Here is a 26,045-nt window from a genome sequence, read left to right on the forward strand (position 1 = left end):
CTCTTGACCATTTGGTTGCGTGGTTTTTCCATTCCTTTCCAGAAGAGGAGAAAGGTAATATGAAAATGACCTGAGGAAGATTGTGGCAGACTTTTCTGGCACCCCTACACCCAACATTCATGGAGAATATTTCTTGGGGTGGCATGAATGAGGCGGGCAAATCCGGCACTAAGACAGTCTGGAGCCAGGCCCCTTAACGTCACCGCAGGCCCTGGGTGGCCTGCCATCCTCACCCTCTCCAGGCCTCAGAGATGCAGCTGACGAATTACGCAACACGGCGAACTGGCGTCATGAAACCATTTTTATTGTCAGTGAGAAACAGCAACGCTTCAGAGATGATCAGCTAGGAAAAACACTGGTTGGTTGTATTAAAAAATGTAAAGTACAAAACTATCATCCAAAAATAAAATAAAAGAATATTTAAAAGGCTTTTCTGTTAAGTGCTAGGACTTTGAAAATGAAATAAAAACACAGCTCCTTATACCTAAGAAACTGGGTTATGAAAAGATGCGCCGAGGATATTGGGGAGAGCACAGTGGGAGAAAGTGTCCTTGCTCGCTCCTTGTGACCACAGCCCACAATCCAGGCCGCAGCATCCTCACCCACCGCTTGGGTCGCAGGGGGCCAGATCAGCCCTTGCTTCCTGAGTGAGGGCGACTGGTAGGAGGTCTCCCCGCTGTGTGAGGCATCAGCGTCCCACCGTGTCTCTCTTCCTCTGGAAACTTCTCTCCCTGGCTCCCCATGTGTGGCCCTGGTCAGCAGCATCTCACAGGTCAGAGGACAGGAAGTCAGGGATCTGTTTGCCTTCTTCAGGAGGTTTGCTGGCCAGCTTTGTGGGAGAAGAAAACAAACACCATCCCAGGATGGGATTCTCATGAGCACCAAAGTGGGGCTCACAAGGATCCCTGCCCAAAGCCCATGGAGTATGAGGGGCCGTGACCTTGAATGTGGCCAGACAGGCAGAACCCCACAGTGGTTAGCGCACAGACTTGGCTGCTTCATGCACTTACTTGGGCCAGTCGCTCACCTAACTCTGTGAGCCATGTGAAATCCTCACAGGGATGGTGGAAGGTCAGATTGGACCATGTCTGCAAAGTGCTTAGCGTGGTACCTGACTCACTGCATGCTCACAGTAAACTTGGGATTATTATAGTAGCAGAAATCGGGTTTATATCATCTTGAGGATCAGAAGTGTCAACGGTACTTTTTTTATCTCGAGTGAAGACTGACAAGTAACAACAGGAGATGGGACTTGAAAAGTCAGGCCTTGGAAACTAACTTTTAATTAGTAGGAGTTTGTAATATAAGTTGAATAGGAAAGCTCTTCAAAGGAAAAAAAAATTAAAAAGCACTTTCAGGTTCCAAAGATAGCCAGCTGTTGTGGCTCTGACAGGCGTATTACCAGAGGGCGGTTTGGGGAAAGGAGGTCCCAGGGGCCCTGCTTATCCCCTTGGGACGTTCCTGCAGCCCAGCTGGGATCAGTCCTGCTCTGAGACCAGGGCCCAAGAGAACTGCAGCGGGGGCATTTCTGGCAGAAATGCATTCTGGCATTTCTGTCCCAAGCCCTGTGGGCCCTGACCATGCCTCCCTGGGAGGGATCACACGTGTGTGCACACATATACGTGCCTCCATTCCCACCCCCCATTTTCTCCTCTTTCTGTGTTGCTTTCTTCCTTTATCTCTCCCCATATACCCTTGTCTTTCCAGCCATCTGGGTCCTCACCATCGCCTTGAAGAACTGATTTACTTTCTTCCGTTTGAGCGTCTTCTTGTCACCCTCTGAGAGAGGGAAGAAGGTCTGGCTGAGGCGGGGGGACGCGTTGGCATCATCCATCCCAGGTACGCCCGCCACAGAGAGCGTGAGGGCTGGAAGGAGAGTGGAGAGTGGGGGTGAGTGGGTGGGTGGAGGAGAGGCGGTGCCCAAGAGGGTGATGTTGGCGAGGCGGAGAGGACACAGGCTGTGGGACAGAGTCCTGGGAGGACACATCACGGCGCCAGGCAGGAGGCGGGAGGCCTGCTTGCTGCCCTGAGGGGGCCTGTTGAAGCTGTCCTCTTGGCGAGGCTTGCCAACCCCACAGACAGGGGCCTGCCACCTGGCCTGATCCTTGCCAGGGCTTCTGTGCTGGAAACACAGTGTGGGGAGGTGAAGGCCCCTTGGCCACTGGGGTCCTGATTTCCTCAGGGGACGTGGCCTTTGGCCCCAAGGTGGGGAGACAATATGAGCTTTTTTCCTTTTTCTCCAAGGCAGGGGCTGGTAGACAGAACTGGTGGTTCCAGCTCCCAGCTTGGGGATGCACAGACCTGACAAATCAGCTACCTCTTGCCCCTCGGTTTTGATGTCAGCAAAATGGGGACAAGGGCACCAGCCTCCAGGGTATTGAGGTGCTGTGAGAAGGCGACGGTGGAATGGCTCTGTGTCCAGCCAAACAGAGTTAGGGGGCCGTCCTGCCTTGTGTGGCTGGGCGGGGGTTAAGGGCATGGTTCCAGGGACAGAGGGCCTGGTCTACACTCAGCCTCCGCCACTTCCTAGCTGCTGACATTCTCCGTGCCTCAGTTTCCTCATCCACACAATGGGGCTGATGACATTATCTCCATCATAGGTATGTGTTGAGGCATAAATAAAAGATGAAGAATTTAGCACAGGGAGGGCCTAGTGCTGGGCAGCACTTGAGAAATAGCAGGCATCTTTGCTGAGATCTGCCTGCTGAGTTCCACAGGGCAGTGCTTGTGTCTTGCTCCTCTCTGCCCTGGCCCTTGGCACAGGGAGCCTGGCCCAGAGTGGCTGACCCTTGAGACAGCTGCATGTCAGATGCAGCGACCCCAGGTGTGCCCACCCCATCATGGCTGTGGCTTCGCCTTCTGCCAACTAGGAACGGTCATCCGTGTGCTGCTAACCTCCTCCCTGGACGACGAGTGCATGCTGGGGGATGTAGGTGGCAATTATGCATTAGACACTCGACCTCTATAAGATGTGCTGGAAGTTTCTGCAAGTTCCTAAAATAGGGCCCCAGGTCAAAAAAGGAAACACGGGGCTTCTGGCCTGTGGGGAGGCCTAGCTAACTGAGAGTGCAGGGCCACTCAGTGTGAGAATGGAGTCCCGGTGAGTCCCGAGGACCGGAGTGGCAACAGGCCTTCACTCCAGCCCCAGGTGCAGCTTGCAGGGCCGCTTCCCCTATGGAGCGGGTGGGTGTGGTGCAAGCTCAGAGGACAGGGGGCCTCTGAGCAGAGCCTCTTGCCCACAGGATGCCTGGCCCCTTTGCTGTGTAGATCCAGTCTCTGCCCATCCTCCACCCCCAGGCTGGTGGCCCCACCATCTCTGTACCTTCAGGCGCTGGTGGTGGCAGGGTGCATACCTGGGATGGTGGGCATGGACTGACTGGCGAAACTCATCTGAGAGAGGATGGATGACCTGGGGGGAATGGCTGCATGCTCCGAGAGGTTGGTGTCACTCATGAACTCGTGCTTCCTGGAAAGCTGAATAAGTACACACACACACACACACACACACACACACACACACCACAGAGGGTTAGCATTAGGCAGCTCTGTGCCTTGAAAAGTCAGTAACAAGGGCTTGGCAAGGCTTCTGTGGACCCAGCTGTAAGGTGATTTATTCTGTTATCTATCACTCCATGCCAGCCTGCCAAGTATGGTTGCACAGGTTGCACACTATACAACTCCAGGGGTTGGGGAGGCATTGAGGCATTCATTTAGACTATCATGTGAATGATACCCTCTAGAATTGTAAAACACAGAATACTTATTTCTAGTCTTCTCCCCTGGCAAGAGTAGCGTCTGGGGTCTACTGGGAAGTTTGCGGAGGGTCTTCTCTTTCCTGGGAGGCATCTCAGTCGGCCCTTTGCCCTTTCAGCTGCCACCCCTCCCTTGCCAGTACAGTTAACCCCTCTCCCTTTCCTAGGATCCAACAATGCCTTCAACAACCTCTCTTTTAGGGGGCGAAACTAAGATTTGGACCCAATGACACCAAGTTTCATTATCAAATTGTTATAAGACAAAAACTCAGAGTCAGGGCAGTGAGTCCCTCTCTGTGTCCCCAGCTGGGCTTCTGGCTCACTGGAGGAGCCTAGGAGGGTCTGAGACCTCAGTGGTTGGAATGGCCCTGGGGTTGGCGACAGGGGGTGGACATGAAGAAACCCCTTGCCCAGCACTGGGAGGACAGCTTCTGTCCTGTCTCACAAAGCCCTGCACAGTGGTGGGAAAGACATGCACGGGCTGGAGTCTACTGGCGTGGGTTCAAATCCCGGCTCTGTCATGTCAGGCTGTGTGGGTACCCACAGAACTTGACCTCCCTGCTCCTCAGATACGGCCTCTGCATCACCCACCTCACTGCAGACGTGAGGCCTGAATGGGACCTCATCTGGGGCCCCCAGAGAGTACGGCTGCTGTGCAGCAGAGATGGGCTAACGGGGCTAGAGGCGACCTGCCAGTGCCGCTCACCCGCTTCAGGTCCGACTCAGCTGCTGCCTTCTCATCCGCAAACACCACGCTGCTCCTCTTGGCCCTCTTCTTGGACCTCCGCAGCTTGACTTCCGGCAGAGTGCTCCCCACAGAGATCGGCTCCGCCGGCTCTGCTCTTGGAGTCTTTGGAGGTGCCACCTCCAGGTCAAAGCTGGAGAACGGGAGGGACAGCGGTAGAAATTGCAGTGAGAGCGAGGTTCAGCGGAACTGCCTTGCAGGGACCCAGGCTGGCTGGGTTGTCACTGCGGGGGCAAGGAGTAGCTCAGCTAACCCGACAGAGTTTGGGGAGCTGCTTGCTTAATTTGCAAACACTCAGAATGCAGAGTAAAACGAAACTGAAGGAGGTGAGCCGCAAGCCAGGGAGACTGGTGGTGAGGAGAGATACCCAGTTAAGGTGTGGGTCTGGATCCAAATCCAGCACTGCCACCCTTTACTGAATGCCTTTGGGCAAATCACTCAGCCTCCCTGAGCCGTTATTGCATGCGGAGTACTCGGCTCACGTTCTCATGTCCTTAGAGTAGTGGAGTTTGGGCTGGGTGGGGATGAGGCTCTAGGACGGCGGAAGGGGAGAGGCTTTTCTTGGGGTGAGGGAGCACCTCCCCCCGGCTGCAGAGGGATGGATGGGTGCAGGGAGATCAGCTCCACGGTAGGGACTTGCAGGGACACAGCCCTGGCAGAGGTGAGGAGATGCCCAACTGAAGTAGGACCTGTGAGGGGCTCTGGTGGCACAGATTGCTGAGCTGGGAGAACACCAGCCGCAGGTGAATCCTGCTGGGGACCCAGGAAGAGCGGTCTTGCCTCTCAGGCCTTGAATGACCCCCTATCAACGGCACCAACGACAGCAGCTGCACAGGGTGGTTATGAGGGTTTTAGTGACTTCTTTAAAAAGAAGGGTTGGGAGGAGATAGAAAGGTGGCCTCTGGGACAGAGGGAGAAGTCGCAGGTATTGTTGGGGGTTGAGGGGGCAGGAGTGCAGGGGGCTCCTGGGGCAGAGACTGACCTCTCAGAGGCGGTCTTGCTGGGGGTGCTGCAGTCAGAGTTCATGGACGCCATGGAGATGATGGACATCTGCCTGTAGGAGCGCAGCATGGACCGTGGGCGGCCCACTCGCCTGTCCTCAAAGTCGGGCTGCGGGTGGGGAGAACGGGGTGGTCAGCAGTCAGGCCCTCGGGCTGGATGGGCCAGGTAATGTGGCTTCTGCCTCCTGCACCTGAGCAGGGCAGGACTGCAAGGCAGAGCAGGGCATCAGGACAAAAACTCCTGGCTGGCTGAAGCTAGGTGGTGGTTGTTTTGGAAAAGAATTTGGCTGGCCTTCATTCCTGGTTCCTGGGAGGTGACCTCTTAACCCTTGCAATTTGTCCCAGTGACAGGAGTGTCATCGTTCCTTGTGGTGGCCCCTTGATGAGCAGACTCAGGCTGAAGGCCAGGCCAGAGAGACCAACCATGCGGCTATAGGGTGGGGTGGTGGGGGGCAGCTTTGAACCAGGTGATGGAAGTTCAACCCTAGGGAGGGGAAGGGGCTAGAGACTGATTTCCGTCATGTGGCCAATGAGTCACCCCATCATGACTACGTAATAATAAAAGCTTTCAATGTTTAGGCTAAGGTGAGTTTCCTGGTAGGTAATCACACATCCGTGTGCTGGGAGGGTAGGAAGGGTGATGCATTCTGAGGGCATGCAAGCTGTGTGTTTGGGACCCTCCCAGACCTCACCCCTCACATCTCTTCATTTAGTTGGTCCTAATTTGTATTCTTTATAGTAAAACTGTAATCATAAGCATAGTGCTTTCTTGAATTCTGTGAAATTCTGCGCACCTGAAAAGATAGAGGGAGCCCCCAAATTGGTAGCCAGTCGGTCAGAAGTGCAGGTGGCCTGGGAACCCTGGTGTCAGAAGTAAGGGGCTTTTGTGGAGGAAGTTGTCCTTAACCTGTGAGGTGTGACCTGACTCTGAGTAGGGGACATCAGATTGCACTGCACTGTCCTGTCATTGTTGAAGGACACAACCTGTTTCCTGAGAAGCTCCTGGGCCAACAGACAAGAGACCCAGACTTACCTCTATGCTCTTTGAGCAGCTCACTTCCCCCTCCGGTCCTCAGTTTTCTTATCTATAAAATCCGAGGGTTGACCCCATGGCCTCTAAGGGACCCCACAGCCTTGAAGTTCTAGGACTCTACTTTCTGGGGGAGGAGGATCGAGATGTCCCTATGAGCACCAGGCCATTGGCAGCTTTATGTCACAGAGCTTATTAGTGGCCCAAAAGCACTGGCTTTGGAGGCCAACAGAGCCTGGTGAAAATTCTCACCTGCTAGGTAGCCTTTGGCGAGTTACTTAACACTTCTGAACCTCCAAGAGAGATGCAAGGAGTTGAGAATCATTCCTACTTCCCAGGCGCATTGTGGGGATTAAACGAGTAGTGTCATGTGCTGACATCAAACTGGGCACACCCTAGGTGCCTCCGCAGGCAGTGTGACTTCTATTCTTAGCATAGCCCCTCAGTGCTAAGGGCTCACTTTGAACCTGACGTTTACCTGGGGGTGACTGTGAGGGACCAAGGTTACAGGAAGGCTCCCCTGGATCAGGTTCCTTGCTGGGTCCCTGCCAGCCGCAATCCCCATGGCTCCCCACATCCCTCTCCTCACCCCTCCCAGCCACAGGGACCACCCGTACCATTTCTCGGACACCATACTCCTTCTCCACCTTCAATTTCAGGTTCTTGAAGCATTCTTCCATCCGGTCATGGAAAGGCCGCAGATTCTCTGACACTCTTTTCTCATGGATTTTGATCCCAGCTCCCAGGAAAGGGATCTAGAGGGAAAGGCGGTACATGGTGAGACACAGGCTGGTCCCTGGCTGCAGCCTGGGACCTGGACCATATGAAGGTGGCTGAAGGCAAATCAGCCTGCTCAGAACTCGTGGAGGGCACTAGCGTCTCTGAGACCTTCACACAGGGTCACCAGCCCTGGGACGTAGGGTATCTGGGGTTACGCTGGGGTTGCTCTGGGAGGGAAGAAAGACCTCAAACTGCCCTTGCCCCTAACAGGGTTGGAACCCCATTAGAGGCTGTATGTTTAGGCATGTCTCCCCCTTATGAATCTACTAAGGGGCAGAGTGTGGGGCCAGCAGGGAGGAAGCTCTGAGGCTCTGATGTAAAACCTTGCCCAGGAAGCTCTGGGCAATGGAAAAGGGAAATATGAGCGTCAGAAGCTGGAAGATAGAAGATAAGGAGAGCTGAAAGGAAGAGGAGTGACACAGCCTCATCTTAGAACACGGAGGTCCCATTATAGCTACGTGGCTGCTGAAGAAAGATTCGGAAGTGCTGATGTCCTAAGGTACCAGCCAATAGGGAATTTTTAAAAAGTGATGCAAAATCCTGGGGAAGATGGGGGAGGACGAGGTGGCAGATGTGAGGGAGTTAAACTCATTCATCAACAAAAGAGGTCAATGGGATGCTGTCTAAATGGCAGTTAGAAGGAGGAGTAGCTGAGCCATGGTGGCCACTACTAGAAGAAACAGCTGGGAAAGTTAGCAGTGTGGTCCTGGGAGACATAACTAAGGCTGCAAAGACGTGGAATATAGATTATTTTGAAGAAAAGCAATTAACATTTCCATGATCCAAGGAGTTGAAAATCATTCCTACTTCCCAGGCGCGTTGTGGGGATTAAACAACGAGTAGGTGTCCATGATGGCGACATAAAGACATTCTGCCTCCTTCTCCGGGAGGCACCCTTGAAAGGACAAGATGAAGGAGTTACTGGAATCTGATCTGACCTACAACATGGCCAGTGGATGGAGGATGGCAGCTCGCCTTCCAGAGCAGTGGAGGGAGAGTGACAACAAGAGGCCAACCTGCCTCTAGAAACCCAGGAGAAGCTTAGGCATCGGAGGCACCAGGTACCCCGGAAAAGTTAGGGTGACTCGAGGAGCCGAACACAGAGGGATAGATTGAGATTCTGTGACAGCAGCAGTCAGGTCTCCAGGTCCTCACCACTTCACCCTGTAGCCAAGTGCCGTTTTCTCATTTCCCCAAGAAGAAGGGGCTTTTCCTTCAGAACGATTAGGACAAGGAGTGCTGGGCTCAAGGGTACCAGGCACAACAGAAGTCAGGGATGACGAGCCAGACTGAAAGCAGGGGGTGGAAGGGAAGTCGGCACGCTGGTAGTCAGACCTTTACTCCAACTCACAAACTCCAGCAGCATAGTCGCCAGGATGATCTCTCCTATGTTTGAGAGAGTTCTCCCTGGAGAAAGTGAATGGCCCGTTATACAGACATTTGTGGACTGCTCAGTTACTATAGAATGATGCCATCCAGTTGACAAAGGCATCATCCATGTACCCAAGGCTTCACTTAGCTCTTTAGTGCTGCGGTCCCAACTATGAAGATCACCAGACATTGAAGGAAACTCTCTAATATGAAAGACCGAGATCCGAACCAACAGACAGGAAAGAAAACAAAAAGGAAGGAATGAAAAAAAGGAGGGGAGGAAGGGAGGAAGAAATGAACGAACTTGAAGAAAACAGGGAGGGTGAAGAGGGCCTAAGAAACATTATTTTACAAAGTTTACTAAGTATGTAGAAACAGAAGAGATCCTCCATCCATGAAATAAGAAATATTTTGTTAAGAAAAGAAGAATGAGGGGTGCCTGGGTGGCGCAGTCGGTTAAGCGTCCGACTTCAGCCAGGTCACGATCTCGCGGTCTGGGAGGTCGAGCCCTGTGTCAGGCTCTGGGCTGATGGCTCAGAGCCTGGAGCCTGTTTCCGATTCTGTGTCTCCCTCTCTCTCTGCCCCTCCCCCGTTCATGCTCTGTCTCTCTCTGTCCCAAAAATAAATAAACGTTGAAAAAAAAAATTAAAAAAAAAAAGAATGATAATAGAAATACCACATATAAAAACTAATAATATATAAAAATGAAGGTAAATTTATAGCTTTAGTTTTACCTATTAAGAAGGACAACAAAATCAATGATCTAGGCATCCATCCCAAAATATTAGTAAAAGAACAGCAAATTAAACCCAACAAGAGTAGAAGGAAACACATTAATAAAAGTGAGAGTAGGCCTGAATGACAAAGGAAACAAACTTACAGCAGAGAGAACTGACGAAGCCAAAGCTGGTTCTTCGGAAAACTGTTTCTTGGTATCCAGGAAGGCGAAAGATGCCTGACCTGGAAATTCTAGTACCAGATATATGCTGAGGGAAGTGAGTACTTATGTGCACCAAAAGACACGAACTAGAATGTTCTTTGCAACTTTATTCATACTACACAAAACTGGAAAGCAACCCAAATGTCCACCAACAAGAGAATGGATAAATAAATTGGCATATTATTCACTATGTTGTATATTCATTCAGTGGATGAGGGAAACAAAAACCACAAACTTCTGATATTTGTAACAACCTGGATGAACGTCAAAGGTGCTGTGTTGAGCAAAAGAAGCCAGACTCACAGTAGTACATACTGTGCAATACCATTTATATAAAGTTCAAGAACAGGCAAAACCAACCTATGCTGATAGAAGCTTGGCTGCATTTGCCAGAGCTACATATTCTCATATACTATAAGCGACTCAATGCCTAGGCACACACCCAACAGAATTTATGCATATGTGTGCCCAAAAGACACATATAAAGATGCTCATTCCTTGTAATAGCCCCAAATTACAATCAACCTAAATCTCCATCAGTTGAAAAATAAATACATTTTGATATAGTTACATCATCCAGCTGTACAGACTATTACACATCAGTGAAAATGAGGGGTGTCTGGGTGGCTCAGTCAGTTGAGTGTCCGACTCTTGATTTCAGTTCAGGTCGTGATTCCAGGGTCATGGGATTGGCCCCATGTCGGGCTCCATGCTGAGCACGGAGCCTGCTTGGGATTCTCTCTCTCTCCCTCTGCCCCTCTCCCCTGCTTGCACTCTCTATCTCTAAAATAAATAAATAAATAAATAAATAAATAAATAAATAAATAAGGGGTGCCTGCGTGGCTCAGTCAGTTAAGCATCCGACTTTGGCTCAGGTCATGATCCCATGGTTTGTGGGTTCGAGCCCCGCGTCGGGCTCTGTGCTGACAGCTCAGAGCCTGGAGCCTGATTTGGATTCTGTGTCTCCCCCTCTCTCTGCCCCTCTCCTGCTTAGGCTCTGTCTTTCTCTGTCTCTCAAAAATAAATATAAAATTTTTTAAATAAATAAGCAAATAAATAAATAAATGAAAATGAATGAATCATAGCTATATACAACAAGATGAATGAATTTTTCAAGCATAACATTTAGCAAATAAGTTAGACCCAAAAGAATGCATACTGTGTGATTCCATTTATATTATAGGCCAAAAATCGGCAAAAGTAAACTCTAGTGTTTAGGAATGAGTGCTTGGGTGATGAAAACTATTTTTTATTTTATTATTATTTAATAATAATAATAATGTCTTGTTTATTTATTTATTTATTTATTTATTTATTTATTTATTTATGTAATGTTTTATTTATTTTTGAGAGAGAGAGCGAGCAAGTGGGAGCGGGGAAGGGGCAGAGAGAGGTGACAGAGGATTTGAAGAGGGCTCTGTGCCAACAGCAGGAAGCCCGATGCCCGGCTTGAACTCACAAACCATGAGATCATGACCTAAGGCAAAATCGGATGCTCAGCCAACTGAGCCAGCCAGGCTCCCCGAAAACTATTTTTTAAAAAGCAAGGAAATGTTTACTTCAAAAGCTGGGTAGTGGTCAGCCTTGGGGAAGATTAGCAATGACTACAATCTGGGCTTATAGACACAAGCTGGCTTCTGGGTGCTGGCAGAATTTTATTTCTTCACCTGGATGGTGGTCAAATGGATATACATTTGGTGATAAATCACTGTGCTGTATATTTTTGCTATGCATATTTTTATATGTAATATTTCACAAAACATTTAAAGGACAAATGTACTGTAGACATCTTTCCATGCCAGTAAATATAGAAAAAAGCTTTACAAAGAAGAAAAAATTAAGCAATCAGTCTAGAGACCTGTGAAATCTTGAACACAAAAAAAGTACTTGGGAAGCTCTGGCTTTTGTTGTGTTGCTAGACTAGGTACAAGGACACTCCCTTTTGAAATCTACAGTTCTCTGACTTTGAGGAAAATCCAAAGTGTATCTGGCTTTGTGAAACCAAGATCCAATTTAGAATTAAGCTCTAAGAGGGCAAGGAGCAGGCCTAGATCTGTCCAGCACTATTTCTATGGCTGGGCACACAGTAGGATCTCAATAAATATAAGGTACCAGAATGAACACAACAGACAAGGAAGAGCTAATTCGCTGTATGTAGTATTGTTAACAAGGCTGCTTTCACCCTGGCAGGGCAACATCTTTGAGTGTAAAGTGCCCAAAGTTAGGGTACCTGGACTCTGGGAGGGAGGGACGTGGCCCCTTGGCAGTACTGAGTGGGGAGGGGCCTCTGTAACATGGTGGTTCACTGGGGGCGGGGGGAGGGGGGGGTCTGTGCTTTGGAGGAAGTGGCCACTAGGGGGTGCTGTCTGAAGAGCCCAAGCTAATGCTTTCGAAGTCTGTCTTCGTAGTGTCTGCCCATTAGCTCCAAGACTTTGGTAGAATTGTTTTTAGAAGGCACAGCCTGGAACTAGCTGTGCTGTGAGGCTGAGGTTCATGCTTTGGGTGTGGTGGGCACAACATGGAGGATCCATTACCAGGTGATAAGACCTGCCCAGGGAGAGGCCCAGGGCAGTGTTACGGATTGAGAGTGACACCCAACACCCAACAAATTTGTGTGACATGCTGGCCCTCCCTAGGGCATCCCAGAAATACCTGAGAAAGGGGACTAATCAAAGCCAGGCCTTCCTGATTCCCGGGTTGGCGGTGTGAGTGGGAGCTACCATTATTTGGGTATTAAAGACCATGATGACCTCAGAAAGCTGGGGATCTTGGGTATGTCTGGGTTTCACAGGTGGCACAAGGTAAGAAGGGAGAGAAAATTCCAGACACACAAAATGCATTCAGGAAACTGTGTCTGTGCAGCACTTGCTGTTTCATTTTTAAAGCCTCTCTTTGCATAAATTGGCAGAGGCAGAGAAGGACCTGAATTAGGAATCCTTATTTTAAGAAAAGAGGCTGCACCCAATGCTTCTCATTCCCTGATTTCCCTAGAGTAACAAAAACTCCCTACCACAATAGCTTGCTTTTCTTTGCAGGGTGACTGGCAAGAAGGGAGGGAGGGAGGACAGGCAGCTGCAGACAGCTGCCCCCTGCTCCCCGTGCCTCCCTCCAGCTCCTGCCCTCTGGAGCCCACCTGGTGTTCTGGGTGCTGAGTGCTCCCTGCAGAGCAGGCTGAAGTGCAAAGAGGGAGAGGCTTGTCCTTTGAAGGCCTCTGGGGGGGGGGGGGGTCTGGTGGACTGTTTCTTCTCTAGGGAGTGAGAGCGAGGGGGAGAGAGAAACAAAGGGAGAGAGGGAGGGAGAGAGAAGGAGGGAGGGAAAACACAGGAGAGGGAGCTGGAGAAAGGCAGGGAGGAGGAGGAAGGGAAGTGGGGAGAGAAGAGGAAGGGAAGGAGAGAGAGGAGTAAGATGTGAGGGGCAGAGGGAGGCAAAAGACAGAGAGAGGAGGGATAGAAGCCGAAACATCTATGAGAAAAAGGGACAGATGCGCAGGAAGAAAGAGACAGAAAGAAGGAGATCATGGAGGGAGGGGGCGGGGTGCCAGGAGAGAAGGGATGGAGGGGAGACAAAGACAAGCGGGCAGAAGGAAGGACAGGGCCATCCAAGTTTTCTGGCTTGGCTCTGGAGGTGCAGAATGCAGGCTCTTTGACCCAAACCCCACCAGACAGAGGCCTCAATTATTTTCCAAACCTGGTAATCTATCTGAGCATTATCTGCCACAAACTGGGTCAGCTTTAGCAGGAGGAGAAGTACGTGTGGGGGGCCCAAATCTTCTACTATCTGATTGGCATGTGCCAGGTGGGGGGGGTCCTGGCTTTCATTTCAGTCCCACTGGGATAAGCCACCTCCTCTGAATTCAACATCCATTCGATAGAGCAGTGTGAGCATCATGCAGCACAGCATCGCTGCCCAGCACCCCAAGGGTGCAGTGCCCCAAATCCCCGTTCCAGGATAAGCCTGCTTGTGTGAGATGTAGATTCAGAAGAAGGCTGAAAGTCTAGGGACAGGAGAAGAGGTTAACCTAGGCCACGCCAGCCAGAAGCTAGCAAGCAGAGGGTAAGGGAATCGGAACAGGACAGAAAGCAGGCAGGGCGACCTCGCCCCAGTCCAGCTACACTTTACCTGCCATGCAATCAGGTCCTTGAGGCGGCTCAGTTTTTCCTGGTCCTCAGGGTGATCCCTCGTGTACTCCTCTGTGAAAAAGGCCTGGGGAGGACAGGCAGGAAGTTTGGATTTCCTGTTCATTTGGTGTGGACCCCAAAACCAATGTCTCTGTTACTGTGAGAGGACTCCATGTGAGGGGGGCAGGCATGAGGTCACACGTATTTGGATGGGACAGGGACCTGTAGGGACTGACACTGTTTCCTCTTCTTAGAGGCTCAGATCAGAACCCATTGGGCAAGGGCCACAAACCCCAGGGAAGGAGTTCTCCAAGTCTCCCTGGAGCGGAAGCATCAGCCTCAGTTGGGAATCTGTCAGATGTACAAATTCTTGGGTCTCACCCAGACCTACTGAATCAGAACCTCTAGGTGGGGTGGGTGGGGATGTGGAGGAAGAAGCCCCGTAGGAGATTCTGATGCTGCTTCAAGTTTGAGAGCATTGCCTCAGGGAAGAGAACTCAAAGAGTTATTTCACCCGTGGTGCTCCAGCTGGCCTTACCACCTCCCTTACTGTGTGTGCCCTTGCCCACACCCCCACCCCCCAGCTCTTTCTGAGACTTATGTCCTTTGCGTGTGTGCACACACACAGACATACATTATCACCTCTCAAGGCTAAACAAAGGGTTACTGATGATGACTGATGGGGTATCCCAGGGTGGCCAGAAGAACTGCTTGTGTGACTGCAATTACTGTCCCTGAATTAGACTACTGCATAGTTTTCTTAGTTTTATATCAGTGGAGGACACAGAAAAGATTAATAGGGAATTCATTATGAGATATATTGGAATGAGGCATTCATTTTCCCATCTGTGCTATTAATGCCTGTACTAGGTAAAAGCACAATAAGGACTTTTTATTCTACTTTAGTGCTGGGAAAAGCTCTGTCCCTCTCCTGAGAAACTGGTATTTTCCCCAGTGGAAAATGTGACTCATAGAATTATTGGCATTTCCCTTTTTGCCATGGATACCAGGAGGCTCAAAAATAAAATCGGTGGCTAAAATGTGTAGGCATCTCTGGAGGGACCTTATGATCTGGATACCTAGATTATAACTCCCATTTTGGAGTTGATCTCCTCTCTTTTCTCTATTTTCACAGATCCTGGGTTTCACTTATTTCCATTTGTTGAGGTCATTTTAATCATCTGTGGGAGAGAGAGATTCACACAAAGTGGCATGCACTTTGATTTGTGGCTCCTGTACTTTTGCGATCTGGCTCAGATCCAGAGCCTTTCACCGATGGAGGTGCCTGGATGTGCCCAGAGGCACAGGGGATCCGTGTGATCCCTACTCCTTCCTGCCACAGCAGAGTGTAGCATTGAGGCTGGAAAGGAGATGAGAGAGGGGCTGTAGAAACTCTGGAAGACGTATGAGGTCTGCCAAGCTGCCGAAGAGCTACAGTAAGATAGTGACAGGCAGTTACATCTTCCCCCGGGGGGCCCTCCTGCCACTGCTCTGTCGCCACTGGGGCCTGAACAGCAGCCCTCACCTTCTCGTACTTGGCGAAACCTCCCATGACAGCAGGGTCCACGATCCCGTTCAGGAGCATGGACAGTGGGTTAATGGGGAGGCTTTCGTCACTCTGGTACTGGTTGATCATCATCAGGATCTTCTCATTGGCTGTGGACATGGTTTCGATGGCATTCTCCAGAGGACTAATTGTGGTCTGTTGAAAACGAGATCACCAAGAAGAAAGAGCCTTAGCAGGTCGCTTTAAAAACAGATAGAATTATTGGTATTGATTTCAACCGGGGTTGGAATTCAAATGAAGCAATGCTCCCTGAGGGACTGTAACAGGCTCTTGTTATAATTAGTGAGCTCTAGGGGCTATCTTCTGTCTGGGGAGAGACAGGCTAACTTTCTGCTTAGTGAGAAAGGCATTTCCCCGGGGAGGTAGAGGCAGGCAGTCTCAAGCTCCGGCTGGGGTTTCAGAAGCTGGGTATGCTCTCGGGAGAGTTTTCTCTTCTTATTACCTGGGCGAAACACGCTCCAATTCAACCCATCCGGTATTGGTTGTGCGCCTACTATGTGTGAGCTATTAGCTGTGTGAGCACCTGGTGATGTGATCACCCAGCCTGGCCCATAGTAGGTCCTAAGATTGTTGTATAAAGGGTCACTGCTCCAAGGCAGGTTCAGTTTAGATGAGAAGATAAAACTAACCCCCTTTCCAACACCTCTTAGAAAGCATATAAACAGAGTGCCATCAAATGGGAACTGGCAAAACAGTGCGGTTTTCAAAAGATGGGATCTGGAATACAAAACTAAGCACAGGGGTCTGTACACTTTTTCTGTGAAAGGGTCAGGCAGTGGATATTTTAGGCTCTGCTGCAAGGATACAACCCTTCTCTTGCAGGGAGAAAGCAGCTTCAGGCAATATGTAAATGAATGAACCTGGCTGTTTCAATAAAACAGGTGCAGGTGGGATCCTGCCCACAGGCCATAGTTCGTGGACCCTTGAACTAAACAAGGCAAAGCTGAGTATAAATCTCAGCTCTGCCATTTTTTTTCGAGCTGTGTTACCTTGGGCCAGTTTCTAACCTGTCTGAGCCTTGGTTGACTCCTTGGTAAAATGAGGATAAGAAAACCCGCTTTAGAGAGTAGCTGGTAGCCGTTGTTATTAAGTCTTGTCGGTGTTAGGACAGAGACCGGCAGTCGTCCTCAGAAGGGAAGACTTGTCAGCAGGGCAGGGTAGAGGCTGGACAAAAGGGCCAAGGAATTGGAGAAGACTTCTTGGAAGAAGGGACCCTACATTTTATCATCTGTGAGATGAGTCGCTGCCTCACTGGGAAGTAGCAAAGATTGTTTTAGATAATACAACACTTGACTCGTAGCAGAATTCTTTAAAAATGGGCACCTGCTAGTTATAACTACTGTGTATATGAGAAGGGCAGAACCAGCCTCTACAGCCATGTTCTTGGTCATCCTCTTAAACCATTTCCTTGGATCTGTGAAATCCGAGCCTCTTACCCCCGTGTTTCTGAACCTTTGTGAGGATGACTGCTCTCTGCAGCAAAAAAGGGTAGATGCCACCTCTGTTTCTTTCTGCCCCCTGCCACATCACATTGGCACAGTCAACATTCAGACACACACACACACACACACACACACACACACACACATGCTCGTGCGCACACACAAACACACATATGAGGGAAATGAGGTGAAGGCTGCTCGTGTTGGTGGGGGCTGCAGTCCATATGCCACAAGCTGCACCCCTGGGTCTCATTTCGGTGCAGCACACAGACCAGCCCCACAAGGGTTTTACAAAGCTGAGGTCTAGACCGAGTTCTAAGGAAAATCTATCAGGACCACTTGGATTCAGCCCAGCACCACACCTGGATTTCAACAATAGCCTGGCATGTCTGAAACACGCAGGCTTTAAGGTGAGTTATTAAAAATGGAAAGTCCTATTGATTGGCTTTTCCCCTCATTTCTGAAGCTATTTTTGAATCCCTAAGTCTTTAGCCTCATTATAACCATCAGGAACAGAGAATGAGAATGAACATTCTTTGGGTTTCTCACCTACGACTGAATATACAGCTCTCAGCAGAGTTATGGGGTTATGTATTTGGTGGGAGGCCTGGATGTCAGGGGCTGGTAACAGGAATAAAAGCATTGATCATGATAATGGAGCCGGCTCCATTTACTGATTGCCTCCTATGTGTCAGCCCACACTGGGCTTATAACATTCTCGCACTTTCCTTTTGTTCCCCCCACAGCAGGTCAGCAGGTCAGGTCACTTGCCCCAGGGCAGATGACTGCAGAGCTGGGAGGAAACAGGGACAGGGGTGTTCCTGATTCCAAAGGTGAGCTTCTCCCACCACAGACAGCTCACACTCTGCTACCAAACTTGCCTTAAATTCTGTTAGGATTCAGTCGGCCTCTTGGATCACTGGACGCTTTTCTAAGCTAAGCCTTGGTTTCCTTTTCTGCAGTATAGTGCAGTATAGTTGTGTAACACTTGCCCAACTTGCTGTGAGGGGCAAATAAATTATCAGGGAGAAAATACTTTGGAAACAGTTTTAAGGGGGAGAAACATCAGCCAAAAGATGAAGTGATGGTAATCCCTTGCAATCAAGTGGCTGAATTCCATATTCTTCAAAGGCGTTTCTCTCATCTCACCCTCCTAAATCCTCTTAGGAATCCCATGAGCTGCATGAGACAGGCATCATTCACTCCTACCACTGATTACGTTGACACTTCAAGTCCCACTCTGGACTTCAGTGTTTTTATAAGCAAATAAAGGGACTGGACAAAAACCAGGAATGGCTTTGCACACTGGAGACTGATAGGCCAATCTGGGCCCAGAGAAGTCTATCATTTAGCCAGTATGTGAGTTCTCATTTTTAAAAAAATTAATTCACCTGGAGGGAGCTTGCCACAGCCTCTGCCACTCCCTGTTGTCTTGATGTCACTATTTTACATACTTACATTATCTTCCTGGGTTCTGAAGGCTTTTGATTTTGCAGCTCTTGGACTAAATGACCTCTAAAGTACCTTTCAGTTCTGCAATTCCACGGTTTTTTAATCTCTATTTTGCAGGTGATGAAAACTAAAGCCCAGAAATACAGTGTTTGTCCAACATCATATAGCTCGTTAATGCCTGAGTTGAATATGGGTCTCTGATCCCCAGATTGGGGTGACTTGTAAAGACTGAATGTTTTCAGGGCCAAGAACAAGTAAAGAACCCTTAATATGCAGAACTGACACTTGAATCCCATCAGAAAACACGGCTGTATACAAACAGTTCCATAGTGTTGACAATTCATGGAAGAAACAGCCAAGATACAAATTCATAGAAGACAAAACCAAATTTTTTGAAAATGAGCTCACTTGGCAGGCATGAAACCTTTATGTCTGAGACATCCTGAAGTTCTCGGTAACCCAACTGAGGGGAGGCTATTAGAGATAAGTTGATTGCAATAAACTTTTTGGAGGTCTTCCCACCCTTATATCAGAAGGTACCAGTATAAACAAAGCAAAACAAAAGTGCTGGCTCTTTCCTAAATTCACAACCCTAAGTTCATAAAATAAATAACCAGCTCAGATACTATGGGGTTCTGCATATTAATTGAGTGACTATTGATGGATTTACTGAACAAATTGTCTTGAGCACCAACTATGTGCCTGAAACTAATTTTTGCACTCAGAGATGTGGTAGGGAATAAAATAGACAAAAACCTCTCTTCCTGGAGCTTATATTCTAGTAGAGATGATATTCTAATATGTTATTATAGTTAAAATTCTAGATATTAAAAATAAACCTATGGGAAAATTATGTAGTCTCTTAGGGGGTGATGGGTGCTTTGAGGAGAAACACCATAATGGGGGTGGAGGGTGGGTGGGAGGGCAGAGAGCACAGCAGGACCTCCTACGGTTTGCCCATGGCCTAGCAGGTACAGGGAAAAGAGTACCCCCAAAGGATAGGTCACAGCCAGGGCCAATGGGTAGAGGCTACATATTAGCAGAAAGTTTCTGATTCCTTACCGCAAAAATGGGATTAGTAATAGTATCTATGTCACAGGGTTTTGTGAGGATTAAATGGGATAACGCTTTAAAGCCCTTGATACAGTGCCTGGGACACCTGTCAAACCTTATCATGTACCAATGTGTCCCATGAGTAAAGGACATGAATAGTTTCTTCCTTTCCATGGTGCTGCTTATCATTGGGATGGGCTTGGGATATGCTCAGGAAGAAAGAGAGAGGGAATCCAGTTGAGATATCCGATATAGGAGGTGAAAGTCAAATCTCACTTCTTTCACTAACCTTAAATAACCTGTACATCAGTCCCCTCATCTATCAAATGGGAGAATAATAATGTCTACCTTGCGGCATTGTTGAGAGGTTTAAATGAGGTCATGCATGTGAACAGCTTAGCATATGCTTGATAAACGTTTGCTAATGTCATAATCATCATTACATTTCTCCTAAGGTCTAGGCCAAGCCTGTGCACAGGAGATTGGAGGGCCATCAAGCTGCTGGGGGACATTAAAGGCTGGAGTGGAATGGCTTCAAGCTGATGATACAGTAGCTGATGATACAGTAGCTTGAACACATCAGTCAGACCATGTCCCTCCTCTGTTCATGGCTCTAAGGCATTCGGTAGAAAAGCTAAAGTCCTATGCTGGCCTACAGGGTCCTACAGGACTTGGTATCGGGCTCCTCCTACTCATCTTCACTTGCCCTGAATCAGACACAATCATGTTCTGTCCATAGGGCCTGTGTACTTGCTAGAATGCTAGAATGTCCTTCTCTGTAATATTTGTGTGGTCCACTCCCTCATTTCCTGCAGGCCTTTGTTCAAAAGCCATTTTGGCAGGGAGGCTTTCACTGGCCACCCTGTTTCAAATAACATCTCTCCTCCACCACCTTTCTTTTGTTTTTCTCCAAACTGGTTATCACCATGACATTATTATATTTACTTTGACTTTTCAGTACGTCGTTCCTACTAGAATGTAAGCTTCATTGAAAAATCTTCAAGTGCTTGACATGTGTTAGGTACTTATTAAATATTTGTTAAATGAATAAAATGAATAAGACACCCTGAATATGTCCCCACTTTTTAAGTTTCCTCACAACCACCCTGGCCTTTCCTTGGCATCCTGGGAGCTGCAAGATCCTTAGCTGTTTGAGGACATGGAGACCCTGAAGTTTATGGAGATGCAAAAGACATTCAAACAATTGCAGTCTAGCTGGTGTTTTGCCTCTGTGTGATTGCCTCTTTCTGAGCCTCAGTTTACCCAACTATAAAATGGGTTCATAGTGGGATTCTTCAGAGGTGCCCTAAGTTGCTGCTGAGACAGAAAGATATGAGGACATGATTAAGTGGATGGTGTTCTAGGCTCTCTGCCTCCTCGCTGCACCCAACCACAGAAGCCCCCTTTCATCAGCTTTATTACAGGACTCTATGTAGGTTTCATTTCAGTTTACCTGATGCTTAAGAAAAAAATCTGAAAGCAGGTAATCCAGATGGTACCTCAGGTCCCTTCCTGCATTGGAATTCTAGCATTTCCCCAGTGGCCTTGAACAAAAGCTTGTCCCCTTCTTACAGTTAAAGGGCTCCTGAGATGTACTATTCCCCGAGGGACTGTAGACTCACCTGGGACATTTGAACCACTTCAAACCAGCGCAGGATCCCTGGAAGCTTGTATGCAGTTATGAAGGAGGTTCTCTCGATCCACATCGACTGTCCCATAAGCAGGGGGTGGCAAGGGTAGAAAAGAAACACACTTAGGAAACCTGGCTATTAGAGAAGTTTGGCAAGAACCCAGCCAGGCCCCCAAACCTCTCATCAACCCAGAGCCTGAATAAATGTTGCAAGACCCAGAAACATACTCCCACTTTACCCTTAAGAATTCTTTCCTGATGTGAAGTTTAAGTTTTCCCTGGATTTAGGCCTGGTAAGTTTTAACCTGGGGTCTCTGAATAGTCAGAATTTTGAAGCAATAATGAATGCATCTATCTGCATTTTCTGGGGTGGAGGGGTGGTCACAGTGTTCCCTGCATTCTTTTTTTTTTAATATGAAATTTATTGTCAAATTGGTTTCCATACAACACCCAGTGCTCATCTCAAAAGGTGCCCTCCTCAATACCCATCACCCACCCTCCCCTCCCTCCCAAACCCTCAGTTTGTTCTCAGTTTTTAAGAGTTTCTTATGGTTTGGCTCCCTCCCTCTCTAACTTTTTTTTTCCTTTCCCTCCCCCATGGTCTTCTGTTAAGTTTCTCAGGATCCAGGTAAGAGTGAAAACATATGGTATCTGTCTTTCTCTGTATGACTTATTTCACTTAGCATAACACTCTCCAGTTCTATCCACATTGCTACAAGGCCATATTTCATTCTTTCTCATTGCCAAGTAGTATTCCATCGTGTATATAAACCACAATTTCTTTATCCATTCATCAGTTGATGGACATTTAGGCTCTTTCCATAGTTTGGCTATTGTTGAGAGTGCTGCTATAAACATTGGGGTACAAGTGCCCCTATGCCTCAGCACTCCTGTCTTCTGCACAACATATCATAGTGAAACTGGCAAAATACAAGGATAAAGAGAAAATTCTGAAAGCAGCTAGGGATAAACACACTCTAACATATAAAGGGAGACCAATAAGACTAGTGGCAGACCTATCTACTGAAACTTGGCAGGCCAGAAAGGAATGGCAGGAAATCTTCAATGTGATGAACAGAAAAAATATGCAGCTGAGAATCCTTTATCCAGCAAGTCTGTTCACTACATTCTGAAAGGGCGAGTGGCTCCCAAATTTGAAGAATCAATCTAAGGCAAAGAGCTGGGAGAGACTTAGAGCGTCCTCCTTCTGCCAGTCGTGAGAATTAGAAGACAGATCCTTGCTGGGAAGCACACAGTGGACACTGGGGACTGAAATCACTGTGTCTTCTTATTAGTATGTCCTGGAAGGTTTGACTTCATCAACACTCCTGCTTAGCCTGCTTACACCTCACACAAGGCCTGGATGGTATCTTGAAAGTGTAGAGGTTCAAGAAATGAAAACAAACCTGATGGAAAAGACTGGAGAATGGGTGTCATCGTATCAGTAGATGTTAGCTTTACTTCTTTTTGCTTTGGATCAAATGCCCTCCCATTCTGACATTGACAGACACCTGTTCTGGTTGGGATGGGTGGCCCTGGGGAACAATCAAGGCTGCTGAAGATACTCACGGCAAATTCATTCTCAGGGTCGACGGTCCCTTTGCGCACAGGCCGGGAGTAGTGGAACTTTTGCACGTAGTTGGATTTATAAAAGCTGCAAGACAGAAAGAGGCAGAGGCTCCTGGTAGCATGCCAGGTTGCTGACACAGAACCTGAGCTGACCTTGTGCTGTCGGGGAGGCCCACTACAGTGAACTTCAGGTCTGGCAGTTAAAATTGTAGCATTTAAAATCAGGTGCTCCTGGGGCACCTGGGTGGCTCAGTTGGTTGAGCATCTGACTTCTGCTCAGGTCATGATCTCGAGGCTTGTAAATCTGGGCCATGCATTAGGCTCACTGCTGTCAGCATAGAGCCCGCTTCACATCGTCTGTGTTCCCCTATGTCTGCACCTCCCCTGTAGGTGCTCTCTACCTCTCAAAAATAAATAAACATTAAAAAATAAATTCAGGTGTTCCTTGTAAGGTGATTGAGAAGCTAAACAGGTCTCATGTCCTTTAAGAACACAATACCCCTTAGAGTACCAAGGAGTTGGAATTCTACCATTAATGCATACCTAGGCCATCATTTCTGTGACCTCAGTGAAGAATCTAGATATGCCTACGGTCCTAGCCTAATGTCCCAGCGGTATCTTCCAAAGATTTCTTTAGTTATCCCAACCACCCCCCAAATCACTCTTCCTGAATCTCTGGGGAGGTTCTAACACTGGGGCCGGCAGGGCACGGTGCTAGCTGGATGGTTGTTATCTCTTGCCCCAGTGCCTGGCTGAAGAGGTTGGGGGGAGGCTCAGACCCAAGCTGAGCTATACCTGCTCAGCCTTCTGCACTGGTGTGGGGCTGCTGGGACAGACTCCTTCTCACAAAGAGCTCCTGCTTCCCACTGTCCTCCCAGAGGAGAGGGCTTTCTCTAAGGCACTCGAGGTGCTATACTGGGTACCCCGGGTCTGAGGAAGGTAAACTGGGCAGCTCCGAGGTGTGCCCCACAGGCCCCCTGCCTCATGGCCCCATCACTGACCTCACAATCTGCTACTGAACAGAGGGAGGGAGACCTTGCCTTTATGCTGCTTTCTCTACTGCCCCTTCATCATCGTCAGGACATATCCACTGTCAATGCACAACCTCAACAAATTCTGAAAAGCTGTCCCTTTGGAAGAACGTGCTCAGTATGAGCACTGTCCCCGTCCTCACCCTGCCTGTTGCCTGCCCAGCCCACACACTCTGGCTATGCATTCCCTGGAACCACTCTGTCACCTGAGTGACAGGCTCTCCACCTCCAGTTCAATGAAATGTCATTGCTGCTTCCTGATATTTCACTGTGCCTTGTTCCTCCCATCTCTGGCTTCAGTCTTTTCAGGGACAGCACTCAGATTGCTAACTGGGCTGGAGGGGGTCATTCTTTTCCCAAGAGGAAAAGAGATAAAAGGCTGGCTAAACCAGAGAAAGAACTGGGAGGGCACCAGGGCCTGTCCTGCCACCAGCTCAGCTTGTCAGCTCCATGGGATTTTCTTCCCCATCCCTTCTTCCAATGAACTGTGGGTCTTACTTTATTATCTGGTCAGGCACTGGCTTATTCTTGAACCTTGGGTGTTCATCCAAGACAGGCTGGACGGTGAAACACTGGATGTCTGGGATTCCTGTAGTTAAGGGCTCACAACATGTTGTGGGCTGCAGGGACAGTTCCCAGTTGAGACCTCCCACGACAGCCCTCCTGGGGCCAAGATTTTATTGAATGACTGACCTCAGGCTGCTGGCTGCCAACTAGATCCTAATGACAAGTTAGAAGTCATCATGGTCCTTATCAGAATTGCCTGTCACTTGTAAGCCCATCCCAGGGCTCAGCCCTTGCTAACAGTTGTTCAGTGGTCCTTAATCATCATTATCATTTCTATACTAACTGTAATACCATAATGAATTTATAGTTCTCAGTCAATTGCATAGCATATCCCCCATGGTCTCCTTGCATCTCGCCAATTCCACTCAGCAGTGTTGTTAATGTAATTCTCCCCCCTTTATAGATGAGGACATCAAGGTCAAAGAGGCCAGGCGAATTACTGAAGGTCACACAGCTTGTGAGAACAGAACAGAGGTCTGTAGTTGGGTCTTTTAACCACACGCTTGGGGTTCTTTGACCCTAGACTGCTCCTCAGTGTGTTCCTTTGACCAGCAGCATCTGCATCTCCTGAAGCCTTGTTAGAAATGATGAGTCTGGGGGGCACCTGGGTGCCTACATCAGTTGAGTGTCTAACTTTGGCTCAGGTTATGATCTCACAGTTCATGAGTTCGAGCCCTGCATCAGGCTCCCTGCTGTCAGTGCAGAGACTGCTTTGGATCCACTGTCCCCCCCTCTCTGCCCCTCCTCTTGCTTGTGCCCATGCTCTCTCTCTCAAAAATAAATAAATATTTAAAAAATCATAAGAAATGGTGACACCTACCTCAGACCTATGAATCAGTGTCTAGAGTTTTATAAGAGCGTCATGTGATATAGAGGCATCTTTAAGTTTGAGAAGCACTGCTTTAGAGCATGCAAATAGATATCATTTTGCATTCCAGCCCTGAAAATTTAAAAGTAACTGCTTGTGGCAGGATTTTGAGGCCATGTCCAGGCTGAGTGGGAAAGAGTTCTATGATTGATTAGTGATGCCTGCCATGGGTGCAGGCTATGGGAGCTTCGTCTGCCTATTCTAGACCTTTATTCATTTTAAACCGATAGCATGGCAATCCAAATAAACAAAACAAGTCATCACTGATCCCATCTCCTGGCCCTTTTTTCCCTTCCCGTGCCTTTGATTCCTCCTTTACTCATCTCTCTTCAGGTACCCAAGATCTCTAATCCCTTCATTCCACGCAATGATTACCACAACTCCAAAAACTCTCCCTGAGCCTGGAATTTTTGCCAACCAAGGAATCACAAGCTCTTCTTTCTGGCATTCAAAGTTTCTCTCTGGTTTCCCAAAAGATTCTACTATGCCCTTTGCTTGAAATATTTTCTCACATCACCCCCTCTTCCCGTGAGCCCTTGAGGCAAATGTCAAATACCACAGGCTCCATAAGTATTCAATTTACCCTCAGTCAGGTGTCGTTTCCTTCGACTCTCCACAGCATTTTGCCTATACTTAGGACTCTTATCTCTCCAGCTTCCTGTCTTTTCCCTTCCCAGACCCTCCCCACCAGACTGTGAGCTTTTTGATGGCAGAGGCTATGATTCTTTCATACAGAAGAAATGGCCAAAATATAATTCCAAGTTAAATTCAATTGTCCCCCTCTGATAAACTCACTCCATATTAGTATGCTGTGAATTTAATTGTTTTATCTCTGCAGAATATTTCCACATTAAATGAGAGTTCCTTAGAGAGAGAGAGAGAGAGAGAGAGAGACAGAGAGACAGAGAGACAAAGAGACAGAGACAGAGAGAGAACACAATGCTTAACATAAATAACAAACCTCACTGGAAGGATTTCTGTAATATTCAGAAAACCATTTTCTTTTTCAAGCCATATAGCCAACAGCTCCCTTCTCTGGGAAGGAAACCACTTTGGTTTCCACACCAATCCATTTATGTAGCAGCCAATCTATGGCTGCTCTCCCACTACAACAATAGAGTTGAGTAGT

General features: G+C 48.3%; 1 protein-coding gene across 1 annotated transcript in view; it reads right to left on the minus strand.

The window, feature by feature from the left end:
- Positions 1–283: 283 nt before the first annotated feature.
- DOCK2 (dedicator of cytokinesis 2) overlaps positions 284–26,045 on the minus strand; it is a 416,930-nt gene continuing 391,168 nt past the window's right edge. The window contains exons 42-52 of the mRNA XM_003981290.4: positions 23,980–24,061; positions 22,451–22,535; positions 20,874–20,960; positions 15,263–15,439; positions 13,739–13,822; positions 7,146–7,283; positions 5,480–5,607; positions 4,459–4,630; positions 3,354–3,474; positions 1,724–1,866; positions 284–829 (exon numbers count right to left, since the gene is read on the minus strand). Coding sequence (XP_003981339.1) covers positions 767–829; positions 1,724–1,866; positions 3,354–3,474; positions 4,459–4,630; positions 5,480–5,607; positions 7,146–7,283; positions 13,739–13,822; positions 15,263–15,439; positions 20,874–20,960; positions 22,451–22,535; positions 23,980–24,061 — 1,280 coding nt within the window. The 3' untranslated portion in view covers positions 284–766. The remainder of the gene's footprint in view (positions 830–1,723; positions 1,867–3,353; positions 3,475–4,458; positions 4,631–5,479; positions 5,608–7,145; positions 7,284–13,738; positions 13,823–15,262; positions 15,440–20,873; positions 20,961–22,450; positions 22,536–23,979; positions 24,062–26,045) is intronic.

Source organism: Felis catus, chromosome A1 (genome assembly GCF_018350175.1).
Source record: "Felis catus isolate Fca126 chromosome A1, F.catus_Fca126_mat1.0, whole genome shotgun sequence".
In the NCBI taxonomy this organism is placed as follows: domain Eukaryota; kingdom Metazoa; phylum Chordata; class Mammalia; order Carnivora; family Felidae; genus Felis; species Felis catus.